General features: G+C 35.4%; 1 protein-coding gene across 11 annotated transcripts in view; it reads left to right on the plus strand.

The window, feature by feature from the left end:
• The window catches only part of PRRC2C (proline rich coiled-coil 2C), an 85,838-nt gene that overhangs the window by 64,692 nt on the left and 7,832 nt on the right, over positions 1-13,314 (plus strand). For 5 of the 11 annotated variants that reach the window (XM_058175471.1, XM_058175479.1, XM_058175476.1 and 2 more), the window contains 5 exons: positions 299-435; positions 2,139-2,373; positions 5,131-5,253; positions 8,437-8,649; positions 9,968-10,068. In XM_058175471.1, the coding sequence (XP_058031454.1) occupies positions 299-435; positions 2,139-2,373; positions 5,131-5,253; positions 8,437-8,649; positions 9,968-10,068 (809 nt within the window). Of the gene's footprint in view, positions 1-298; positions 436-2,138; positions 2,374-3,336; positions 3,418-5,130; positions 5,254-8,436; positions 8,650-9,967; positions 10,069-13,314 lie in introns of those variants that run through there. The other 6 variants (XM_058175472.1, XM_058175480.1, XM_058175481.1 and 3 more) reach the window with 4 other exon arrangements.

Raw genomic sequence — 13,314 nt, forward strand, 5'->3', positions numbered from 1 at the left:
ACAGGTTAGTGCTACTGGAGCATATTAAAATGTCCAGTTCACTATTCAGTGTTTCTCATACATGATTTTATTGCAAATCATTCACATGGTTTTTAAAATGGGAAGCAATATACAAATGTTATAAATAATTAAATTTACAGTTAAAGGATGTGAAACCATAAGGCTGGACCTCTCTGTTGAGAGACTGGAGAAACACCACAAGAATGAGTGGATTAGCTGGGTGGATTTAGCTCAGGAAAGTTTCCTGAGCTAAATCAATGGGTTACATAGATATTTAAAATATTTCTCTTCCTTCCAGCCTACTTCAGTTCAGCAGATACCAATTCCAATATATGCTCCTCTTCAAGGACAGCATCAAGCTCAACTGAGTTTAGGAGCAGCACCTGCTGTCTCCCAGGCCCAGGAGTTGTTTAACTCTTCTCTGCAGCCCTATAGGTAAGTCTTTGATATTAAACAAAAAAATAGAATCAGGACACAGAAAATACTGGTTTCTCTCTTTTTCTCCTAAATAGCACTAGACTTATATACCACTTCACAGTGCTTTACAGCCTTTCTAAGTGGTTTACATAGTCAGCATATTGCCCCCAACAATCTGGGTTCTCATTTACTGACCTTAGAAAAATGAAAGACTGAGTTAACCTTGAGTTGGTGAGAATCGAACTGCTGAATTAGCCTGCAATGCTGCATTCTAAACACTGCCCCACCATGGCTCTAATTTTTTGCATTACTAGTTTATTCATACCATTAATACAAGATAATTTGCACTATATTTTTAAATTGCTTTAAGTTAACAACTTCAATTAAGTTTATTTAACTGAGGTGGTGGTGGTTGAAGTTACAAATCAGTGTTCAGATTTTCTTATAGTGAAAGAAGATTTGGAATTTTTAAGAATATTAGTACGTGCATTTTATGAAACATCTTCTTTGTTCAGAATGCTACTGACTGTAATTGCACCACTTTTATAACACTGAAAGAAGCATTGAAGCATTGTAAGTTGTGAGGAGGGAGATAAATGATATGCTGCATCTTTGTAGCATCTTCAAATAAGTACTGAGGTTTGGCTTTAAGTAGTTCCTAATCAGGCATGTGATTTAAACCAGTACAATACAATTATTAATTAATTTTCTACAAATACTTATTTGAAGTTTTACAAATAAGATGAAAAACAAAATCTAAAATAAAAAAATACTTGTGTAGTTTTATCTGCGATTGGCTCTGCCCCTTCAATAAATTTCACAACCGTTGGAGAATATTGGAAGAAAAAAGAATTACCTACAATAGAAGAATGGATATTGAAAGTTATCAACTTGGCTGAGATGGCAAAAATCTCAGCCTTTTTGAAAGACAATACGCAGGAAAGATATTTAACTGAATGGAAAAAATGGATTGATTATTTACAAAATAGATATCAGATTAAGAGATATCAGATTTTCTAAATTTATTCTCTGTGATGACAAACTTTGTACCATACCCAATTCCTAATTGAGGCTAGAGAAAAAGAGAAAAGCAATCTCACTCCCACATACCAACCCTTATATTTCTTGACACAAAGTTCTACACACAGCTCTTGCAGGAGAGTAAGTACAGTAGTTTTTAAAAAGGCATACTGGCAAAGCATATACTGTATAAAAATATAGTTATCTCTCAAAAAATTTCCTCTGCACCACATACTTTTAAAAAAGGTTGCTAGAGCATTTGCTCTGTTGGTTTTTATGTACATATTTGATAGTGAATGAAATTTTGATAGTTTACTTTTTTTTTGTTATCAGTTTCCCTTCTATTTAGAGATCAGGTTTATAATTAAGCCCTGTGTTTGAAACAATACGGAACTATACAGTAGTTTAGCCTGAGGAGCATCAAAGAAACCAAGATTTCAAAATCAGCCATAAATTATATTAAAAGAAGCCAGAATTTATAAGCCCAGCTTTTAGTCATGCTTTACATTGGAATTCTTTGCCTTAAATAAAACCACAACTATGTTGGTTAAATATAGGCATAGTAGTATATGCAAACTATTGTATTTGCTTGAATATTTTGCTCAGTTTTTTCAGTGCAGCTTTAAACTTTTCTTGCTGTGGCAGCTTTCTAATAAATTAACAATATTTAAATAATTAATTTAGACCATTTTTTAAAATAGATCTCAGCAGGCATTTATGCAAAGTGGCTTGTCTCAGCCATCTCCAGTGGTTCTTTCGGGCACAGCTTTACACAACTTCCCAACAGTGCAGCATCAAGAACTTGCCAAAGCACAGTCAAGTCTTGCATTTCAACAAACATCCAACACTCAGCCTATTCCTATCTTGTACGAGCACCAGTTAGGACAAGCTTCAGGATTAGGAGGTTCCCAACTTATTGATACACATCTGCTCCAGGTAAGAAAAACAGTGGGTACTAACATGGCTTCTGAAGCTTTGGAATTTTTGATGTAACAAAAGGAAACTGATATAGATAAACATAGTTATTTTATGTTTAGTGTCCCAAGAGAAGGTTTAGCTTTTAGAATTTAGTACTCCTGCTAAATTGTGACTTACATTGTGAACAGAGGCCCATTAATACTTAAAGAGATTGTTATTGATTTATCTGATATCATTCTCATTCTTAAGATTATTATAAGGCTTTGCATATTTTTCCCAACAAGACAATGAATGTTGATTTGTAGTAAAGACGTTTCACAATACATTGTTTTGAGTCTATGGTTGATTTAACCAGTTTCTTTTTAGTTATATATTTTTTAATCTATTTCTACAATGTAATCTGAGCTTTATTAAAATAAAGCTCAGATTATATTGTAAATCATAAGATTGCAGAATTATGAATATTTCTAATGGTTCATTACTGTTAATATTGTATCCACTACTGTTCAACAATTACATGCAGTAAAAGAGGTTATTCATTGGTTTGAAGTGAGGTATCATCATTTGCTGATCACATCCTATATACTTGCCTCTAAATGTTTTATATTCCCCAGATGTGGGAGGTAAAAGGATTGGGGTCCCAGAAACAGATCCACACAGGAAGCATAACTATTTCTGGCATTAGAGGGTTTTCACACCCATAGCTACTTTCATCCCATGGTCAAATTAAACCTGTTCATCCCTCCCAGTACCAGACATAATCTAGGCAGAGAGATACAACCATGACCACATTTCCTTCTTGGAGTTGAAATGCTCGTTTTGGTATCATCAGCATACTTCCATGGTATCTTTGTGCAGATGTTTAAAAATGCCCAAAAAACAAAACAAAACCCCTTCTAAACTGGGTTTTAGACCCACCCTACAGCAAAGATTGTAGTGCTTGACGTCTCCACTCAGCACTATCTGCAATTTTTCACTTAGGAAGGAGGAGAGCCACTGCAGATAGTGCCCTCCCACTCTTGATGCTCATAGACAGTCCAGAAGGAATTAAAAGGATTAAAGGTATGAAAATGTTGTAATCTGCCTGGAGTCACATATATGTGAGTGGGCAGCTATATAAATGTGTTTAATAAATAAATAAAAGCTACTGAGAAATCAAGGTGTATACTTTCCCTTTCTGTAGTTCCACTTTTCATCATCCATAAAAGCAATCATCATGGACTCAGTTCCATACCTGGCTTTGAACTGTAGAACTGTAGAATCAGTCTGATATTTTTGTGATTACCTCATCGTAAACCACTGAGACTTGTTTAGATTCAATAGTGTATATACCTCTAGCAAATAAATAAATAAATAAAAAGTCCTCCACATTAGGCTGATGTGCCTGTGTGCCCATTCATAGACAGCTATGACTTGCCCAGTGATTCATGAACTGATAACTTCATGATTAGATTATAGTCCTTGTGGACAGTTCTTGAAGCTAGTCTGGAAGCTGCAGCTAACGTGAAATGCAAAGGCTAGGCTACTGACTGGAAAACGATTCTTTGTTCACATTATACCTATGTTGAAAGATCTGCATTGACTGCTGGTCTATTACCAGCCAGATTCAGGATGTTCCTTTTACAAAGTCCTATACAACCTGAGAACAGCTTGTCTAAAATAGTGTCTTTAGTTACATCCACTTTACGTAAGCATATATTATAATCATAATATATTTAACATTGATCTTGTTGTCTTTCCATTTGCTGCCTGGCAGACATAAAGAAATTGGCCCTCTCCAAAATAACAGTAATTTTTTGGAATAGCCTTCTCTTTGTAATGTGCCAGGTTTGATACTGACATATTTTTCCACACTTTTTTTTTTTGCATATATGCTGTATCTCATATTAAGTTGATATGCCCTTTAAATATTATGTTACCTACTTTTTCCTATGCTTTTTCCATCCATGCTCTTTGGTTTATGGTAGTCAGTAGCAACCTGTAAGCAAAATATTAAAGGTTTTAGCAAAACATTTTGCTAAAATGTATCTTTTAGTGAAAAGATCAGGATCAGGTGTTTGACATTCTCATGTAACTTAAGGACTGCTCATTATTTTGATTACCCTGCCTGAGATCTAACATCTGTTGGAAAGTCCCAAAGTTGCTTTTTCAAGAGGCAACTAGACTTTCTGGTTTTTCTTTGAAGACATTTCACTTCTTATCCAAGGAGCTTGGATGAAAAGCTTCTAGGATGACCTGGATGACTGAGAATCTCCATAGATTCTTGGTGAGATCTACAGTTTTTTGGATTACAATTTGTTGGGATCATTGTAAGTAATTATACTGAGCTGACACCCGTTTTCTCTCCCCCCCACTTCTGTCATAGCAATCCCACTGTTAAGGGAACTTTCAAGGCAATTCTGCACTGTAACCCTATCAATGTGGAAATAATCCTAGTAACTTGGTTGATACAGTTTTGAGATTTCAACCACATCTTCCAGCACTTAGTTTTACAACAAAGAGTTAATAGAGCAAGATATCTTAGTTTTAGTTATAAGGCAAGTTTTAGAAGCACATATATGAAAGTCGATACGTTTAATGCTTTTTTCTGATTCAGCTGGCAGCTTATACATAAAAGGTATATTTTGCTTTATAATAGCTACTTTTACAAATAGTAAAATATTACAGTAAACAGAATTATTAGCAACAAAATAAAATACTCATATTTGTTCTGCTTTTCAAAGTTTAAATAACTTTACTTAGTCACCCAAAAAATGTTGACCTCTTTCTTCTCAGGCGAGAGCTACTCTTACCCAGGCCTCAAATTTGTATTCTGGACAGGTTCAGCAACCAGGGCAGACAAGCTTCTATAATACTGCTCAGTCTCCCAGTACTCTCCAGCAGGTAAACTATGGCATGGTAAATTGCTTTCAATTTTTCTAACTATCGATATCTGTGTGCTGTATGTAATACTATAGTTCAATGACAAGAGAATATTCCATTTTGTGCAAAGTAGATAGCGCTCTAGATAGCAGAAATCTAAATTCTTTAACATGGAAGACTACATTTTAATAATATCTCCTTTTTAAAAGATTGCTTTAGCACAGGCACATTTATTTTTTGTAGTGATTCCCTTCTATTATTAAAATATTCTCTCGTCAGAAGTTTATTGAATATGACGCATGTTCACTGTGTTTACCCTTACAGTGATCATAGAGTGAAGATGTAGGGGGTCTTGATGTTCCTTTTAAAAAGTCTTCAACTTTTTAAGAAGTCTTCAACATCTTCACCAAGTTTGCCTTTTCTGGGCCATCTTATAATTTAATTAATGCTATACACCAGTACATATCCTAATGTATTGAAAACTCAGTAGAGAGTGGATCATAATCTAAATCTTGTTTTCTCAATGATGCATAAGGAACATATGAATAGGTTTTGAATACTGTTTTATGGTCAGATCATTTCCTAGTGACATTTTCAGCCTTTTTTTTTTAAATTTGCATTTATATCCCGCCCTTCTCCGAAGACTCAGGGCAGCTTACACTATGTTAGCAATAGTCTTCATCCTATTTGTATATTTATATACAAAGTCAACTTATTGCCCCCAACAATCTGGGTCCTCATTTTACCTACCTTATAAAAGGATGGAAGGCTGAGTCAACCTTGGGCCTGGTGGGACTAGAACCTGCGGTAATTGCAGGCAGTTGTTGTTAATAACAGACTGCATTAGCAGTCTGAGCCACAGAGGCCCCTAGCCTGTTGAGATAATTGTGCTCAGAGTCTCAGATGAAAAGATTTGTATTTGTCCTTGGAGTTTTATTATCACTGCTGTAACATTTGGTTGTTTCATGAAAGACGGACAAGGCAACCACTGTATCTTCTGCTAAAAGCAGCTCTCATTAACAAGACATTTGTTACCAATAGAAAGTGGCTACTGAGAATGTGTTAGCAGCAACTGGGTGGTTTTAGGGTAGTCACTCTCAGTCTTAGAAAGAAAGTACTGAGAAACCACTTCTAGAAATATTACTGAGAAAACTGCATGGACCTGCCTTATGTAGTCTCCAGGAGCCAAGACCGATTTGAAGGCAAATAACAAGAACAGTATGAATAAATCGTGGCAAGAATTAAAACCTGATAATATGAGGGAATGTTCTTCAGTACTTTATTATTTATTTATTTATTGTTTAAATTTCTATACCGCCCTTCTCCGAAGACTCAGGGCGGTGTACAGCATAGATAAAACAAATGTACAAAAGAATTAAAATACAATATATATTTAAAAATCTAATTCCATGAGCCGAAAATTTAAAATAGGAAGATAAAATTATAAAATAAAATAGCCCCGCTAAAAACCCTCAATTAAAATTTATCATTAGGCCAGCCCTGTTTGATTAAAGGAGGTATTTGCCCATCCCCTGCTGAATCCAATCGTTTCCCCAGTATGTGGACCATATAATCTCAAATTCATCTAGAGAGTCATTTATGAAAGAGAATAGAATCCTGAAAATTTTCCTGGTCATCTTATACAATATCAACAATCATAGTGTCCTCCTTGGAGCAATAGTCAAAAATTAGTATTTGCTCTTTAATAATTCCAATCATACTAGAATGAGATGGAAATACTGTTGGGATATGGTAATGCATAGGGTTCCATTTTGTCTCGTATGCTTTTTAACATGAACTAGAATTGAGAGTAACATGACATATTTTTTTCCATTTTCATCTAATTCAAACAAAGTAATGGAAATCCTGAACCAGTTACTAATATAAGCCTTAGGTAAGAAACGGACTTCCTCTTGGAAAGGGTCTACCTCCCCATCAGAATTAAGTTTACAGAATAAAATTAAGCCCAATCTCATTTCTAGCACATAACGTTTTAGTGACATGTCATTAACTCAGGCTGGTATGCCACTAGCAAGCCCTCCTCAATGGAAAAAGCTTTGCCACAATCATATATCCAATTTACGATGGAGTCAGTGGCTAGTTCAAAATATTGCAACTAGATTATAATCTGGAGTTGATGTAAATGATGCACTGACTTCTTGAACACATTTCCCAACGCTGGCTCAAACTCTGTTCATAGGGTTGAAGAATCCTTTCTCTTACCTGAACATAGAGGCATGATTCTTGTTTGGATGCCTTTCACTGGGTGCCTTTGACGTGGAGTGATTAATGGACAATGATGTAGTATCACCCAATAAGACTTCCATATTTGCTCATATTTTTCAATTGCTCTATTTATTTAATGTCTTGGCTTTGTGTATGTGCCGTGTTTGTTAATGTCATCACTTTTTCATTATTTTTTAATATTCTTATTGATTAGAATTTATTTTAATCGGTTATTTACTACTAGTCATTTTGAAAAATATAAATAAGTAAATCTGATTGAGGGGTCCTTCATGTTCTTTGAATTTGGTTGTTTTCTTGCAGACATTTCATTACCCAAACTAGGCAACATTACCACTGCTAGTGACTAGTTTGGGTAATGAAACATCTGCAAGAAAACAACCAAGCATAGAGAGCACCAAAGAACCCTTGGTGCCTTTATCTCCTTTATCAGTAGTAAATAAGATTGCCCTGATTTTGCAAGTTCAGAATTTCCAAAGTACATTTGTAACTAATAAACTGACATTCTACTTCCAAAATCTGTATGTTTACAGGATTCACAAACATAGGAGTATAATATGGGGGAATAATGGAACAATTTCATTTGTAATGAACATGATCCACCTTGTGGTCTGAAAAATAGTTACTGCCTGTTTAATTTCAGAGTTTTCTCTGCAACCTTAAAGGGTAGAAATAGGAACACTTTTTTCTTCCCTGATTCATAAAAAAAATAGTTACAGGATATATTAACAGTATTATATACGTATGTATATTTTCTTGTCATGTTCAAACAGTTTTATTTTAATGTAGTTAATAAGATTCTGCTTGTCTTGGCAGAAATTGTAACTGAGTAAAATATATTTGGATATGTTAAGATGTATAAGAGATGATATGGTCAATACTCTGTTCATAAACAATGTGTGTGGGGGGATTAATACAAATTGATTTTTTAAAAAATAAGATTCTGCTTGTCTAACACGTTGCATTTTATTCCAGGTGACAGTACCTATACCAGGGTCACAACTTTCTTTGCCCAACTTTGGATCAGCAGGCCAGCCTTTAATTGCTCTTCCACAGTCCCTTCAACCTCCATTACAGCACACTCCACCACAACCTCAGGCTCAGAGCCTGAGTCGGCCAACACAAGTGGGTCAGCCTTTTAGAGGACTAATTCCAGCTGGCACTCAGCACAGCATTATAACTGGAAAGGTAAAGATGTTCATGTTAATCTTGCCATACAATAGCACAGAGGTTCCCAAACTTTTATTAGCTCACAGCACTCTAGCAGTTCTCAAACTCTGTACTAGGGTGCTACAACAAACTCACCGTTCCATTATATAGTAAAATATCCCTGCAGCTTGCTGCAACATCCAGGGAACCACAGCACATGTTTTGGGAACTACAATGATAGTAGATAATGAACACTAACAATGATCAAATTAGTTTAAAATTAATAAGCATACAATGTATTATACTTTAATTTCCAGTGACTGTTTCAACATTGGTTATTCCCACCCCCACCCCTTCCTAAAAACTTAACTCTGCCTGTCTAAAATATGGATGAAGACTCTAGAAGAGGGAGATTGTAGCATTTAGCCTTTGGTGTGTCTAATGAATTCCATAGTAGCTATTACAGATACTCCATAGCCAAAATTGATCTGTTCTGAGTCGATAAATTACAGTGAAGAGAATGAAACATTCTAAATTCTCTTAAGAGTTAGAGTTAAAACAGTTCAACTTTGAATAGATTATGCCAGGAATGTGTTTGTATGATTTAATAGAGTGAATACAAGGGAATTTACCGTATACAAAAGATGATTTAAATTATGTTTGTCTTCATGTTATTCCCAGAAAAGGAACTTTGCATATATATTTACTCAAGTTTTTTTGTTTCCAACCCATATATATTTGAAGATATAGATGAAAATGTGCTTTTGAGTCTTACTTTTATAGGAAGGGGCAGGGTGGGAATAGCCAACACTGAAACAGTCACTGGGAATTAAAATAAACATTATCTGCTTATTAATTCTGAACTAATTCAATCTTTGTTAGTATTCATTATCAATTATCGTTGTATTCCAAGTTCATTCTAGGTGGTTTACACACATAGTAGAATTTGTTGTTGCTTATTTTCTCTCAGATCCTCACTATCAGTTTACCATTGCACAGAAAAATTACTTACTGGTAATTCTCTTATTGAAAGGCAGATACAGAATCACAAAGTAAAAACTGCATCCCTGCAAAATCAGTGGTTTTATTTTTGAACAGATAACTTAAGAAGAGTGATCTCTTGTTCTAAACTAAACCCCATTTTTCATTTATTTGAACTGCATGCATCTGGGATAACAACTTGATGTATCCAAATAAAATAATTGAGTATTTTGTTCAGAAATGCTTAAGTAAGGATGTACATCAATTTTTATTGCCATTTTATAAAGGACTTATAAACTTCCTCTAGTTAAATGAATTTGATAAACATATCAGTATTTTATTTTGTAGTGTAAATAACCTTGCTGTTTTTCTTCAGATGTCAGAAATGGATTTAAAGGCTTTTGGAAGTGTCATTGATAAGCCAGGCACACCTCCAGTTTCTGGACGAAGCACCACCCCAACTTCTAGCCCTTTCCGGTAAACAAGTGTTTTCAAACAAGTCAACTTTATAGATTATGATGGAGAGAAAAGGGGGGAAATTTAGTATTGAATTAAACTTTAATATAGCAATGCCATTTTGACAACAGAAATGGAATACAAGAATTCTGGATGAATAAGGGTGATAATTCAAAGAAATATTTGACTTTATTTGTTGAGAAGATTGTAGTTAATGCAAATTATTTTTAACATAATTTCCCCATGTCCTCATGTCCCCATGGATAAGAAGAACTGCTACTTCCAGAAATCCTAGCTAGCACAAGGCCAAAAAATAATTTCAGAAGCAGAAGACAAAAAGTTGTAAGAAAAACCATAAGAATTTCTTTAAACATATTCAGAGCACAGAAATGGGCAGGAAAGCAAGTGGACTGATAGAGGAATAAAAATAGTATATGGAGTGCAAAGAAACTGGATTAGGGTTTTTTTTTTAACCTACTGGCTTTACTACTAAAATTGTAAGTGAGATGTCTGAACCTGGACTGACTTTTTCAGAGAGGCAAACTGAGGTAATAAAGGTATTTTAGGGCATTTTGAGAGACTATGCAACCACACATCATTGGGTTCTGAGGGCACCAACCCTTAAGGAACTCAAAGGAGAGAATGCTGAACTATGTAACTTTTCCTTCTCATTGACTTCAGTACACAGAACTGGAAGATAGTCAATATGACATCATTTTTTAAAGAGTCACAGGAAATTATAGGCCAGTCATCCTAACATCTGTTATGTGCAGATAGATATGAGTGGTAAGGGACATAAAGAATAAAAAAGGGACATAAAGAATAAGCCCTATTGCAGCAAAAATCACAATGGCAAATTTTGCCTCACCAACTTTCTAGGCATTTTAGGAATGTAAAGAGGCATATCGATCAAAGTAATCTTGTCAAGTTTGCGTATTTAATCATTTTTTTAAAATCTGACATTTTTCTTCAAAAGCTCCTGAATATATTGGAATATGGGACATGGGATAAGATGATCTATTATTTTGTGGATTGCAAACTGATTTTTTAAAAAGTAAATAGTTGGAATAAGTGAGCAATGAATGCTCTTAGTGGAGGGAAATGAGTGGAGTCTCTCAAGGATTTGTATTGGTACTTGTGCTTTTTAAATCGTTTGGGAATTTTCTTGGCTTAATGTGGTAGAAAACAAAATGAATAAAGAGCTCCAAAAGGATCTCTTTGGTCAGCCAAATGGCAAGTTCAGTTCCATTTGCACTGGTTGAATCCAATACTCACAGGAAAGCTCAGTGAAGATGTCAACTCAATTATAGGAGGAGTATCGAAAATAAATCTGTCAAACATTCTAATGCCATTACATAAATCTGCAGCAAGTTTCAGCTAAATACTGAATTAATTTCTGATTGCCACATTTGAAGAAAAATACAATAGAACTGAAAAAAACTGAAGAGGGCAACCAAAATTATTGGGGGTTTGTATTATGAAGACAGGACTTCTGAGACTCCAACTTTGAAAAAAGGCATCTGGGTGTAGAACATGAATTTGATCAAGGTGTATAAAACTACATGGTGTTAGGATCACAAGTCATTCAATAAAATGGAAGGAGATTTAGGACAGACAGAAGATATTTTTCATGGTACTCATTTTTGGCCTGTGGAATTTATTGGTACGAGATTGATGGCCAGTAATCTGAATGCCTTTATAACAAGCTCAGATAAAAGAATAGATTTCAGTCTCAATCTTCAGCTCAGTGCTGCTTTTGTGTTCAATCATAGCCTACCTCCAAATTTCAGTTGCAAGACAAAATTGCAGAACTGTGTGACTATTACCTGCTTATGGGCACTTCAGAAAGATTTGGTTGGCAGCCATGAAAAGCACACTGTGGTGGGCTTGGCCCAATTCATCAAGATTCTTTTTACATTGCTGTGTTGTTAAGCATCAAACAGATGAAGACTGTTGTAAAAATGTGAAATTCTACAATATTACTGGTCCGTGATTTGTAAATTGCCTTGATTTTCATTTTTTGAAAAAGAGAACTTACATTGTATATAGGAATTTTAAGGATTAAGAATGAATGCATTGGCTGGCTCAGAAATATAGATACATAAAAAATACCAGTAATAGACATTGATATTGTTTACTTGAGAATGTATTTTGATATATCCTCTCTAGTAAAGAAACCATATCAGATGTTAAGTAAAAACTCAACTATTTTTCAATTGAAAAGGTAGATCTGTTTGAAAAGTCAATATTTTGCAGAAAATAAGTGTTAGGTTAATGCCCAATTTACAGTTACATTACCAGTTATATGAGTTGCAGTGGTGTAGTGGTTAGAATACCACGGAGACTACTTCTGCTGGCTGCCAGCAGTTAGGCAGTTTGAATCTCACCAGGGTCAAGGTCGACTCAGCCTTCCAGCCTTCCAAGGTTGCTAAAATGAGGAGACAGATTGTTGGGGGCAATTTGTTGACTCTGTAAACTGTTTAGAGAGGGCTGTAAAGTATATCTTTTCATGTGACAACACTGAAGAAATGATACTTGGCTAAAATGTAAAATAGTGAGTATACATAACTTGTATAACAGTAGAAATATGCTGTCCCCTCAAAATAACACACAGCCATTGATGTCTAAACTGCTAGCAACAAAACTATGTGCATCCTAAGTGATAATGTCCAAATGGAGCCCAAAGTGTCAATATTTTGTATGGCCACCATTATTTTCCAGCACTGCTTTTTAACCCACTTGGGCATAGAGCTCACCATAATTTCACAGGTTGCCACTGGAATCCTCTTCCATGATGACTTCATAGAGCTGGTGGATGTTAGAGACCTTGCGCACCTCCACCTTCCATTTCAGGATGCCCCACAGATGCTCAATAGGGTTAAGGTCTGGAGACATGCTTGGCCAGTCAAGCACTTTTACCCTCAGCTTCTTTAGTAAGGCAGTGGCCGTTTTGGAGGTGTGTTGGGAGTCATTATCATATTGAAATACTGCCCTACGGCCTAGTCTCCAAAGGGAAGGGATAATACTCTGCTTTAGTATGTCACAATATATGTTGGCATTCATGGTTCCCTCAATGAACTAGCTCCCCAGTGCCAGCAGCACTCATGCAGCCCAAGACCATGACATTCCCACCACCATGCTTGACTGTAGGCAAAATACACTTGTCTTTGTACTCTTCACCTGGTTGCCACCACACATGCTTGACACTTCCTGAACCAATTAAGTTTATCTTGGTCTCATCGGACCACAGGACATGGTTCCAGGAAT

This window comes from Ahaetulla prasina, chromosome 3 (assembly GCF_028640845.1).
Source record: "Ahaetulla prasina isolate Xishuangbanna chromosome 3, ASM2864084v1, whole genome shotgun sequence".
In the NCBI taxonomy this organism is placed as follows: domain Eukaryota; kingdom Metazoa; phylum Chordata; class Lepidosauria; order Squamata; family Colubridae; genus Ahaetulla; species Ahaetulla prasina.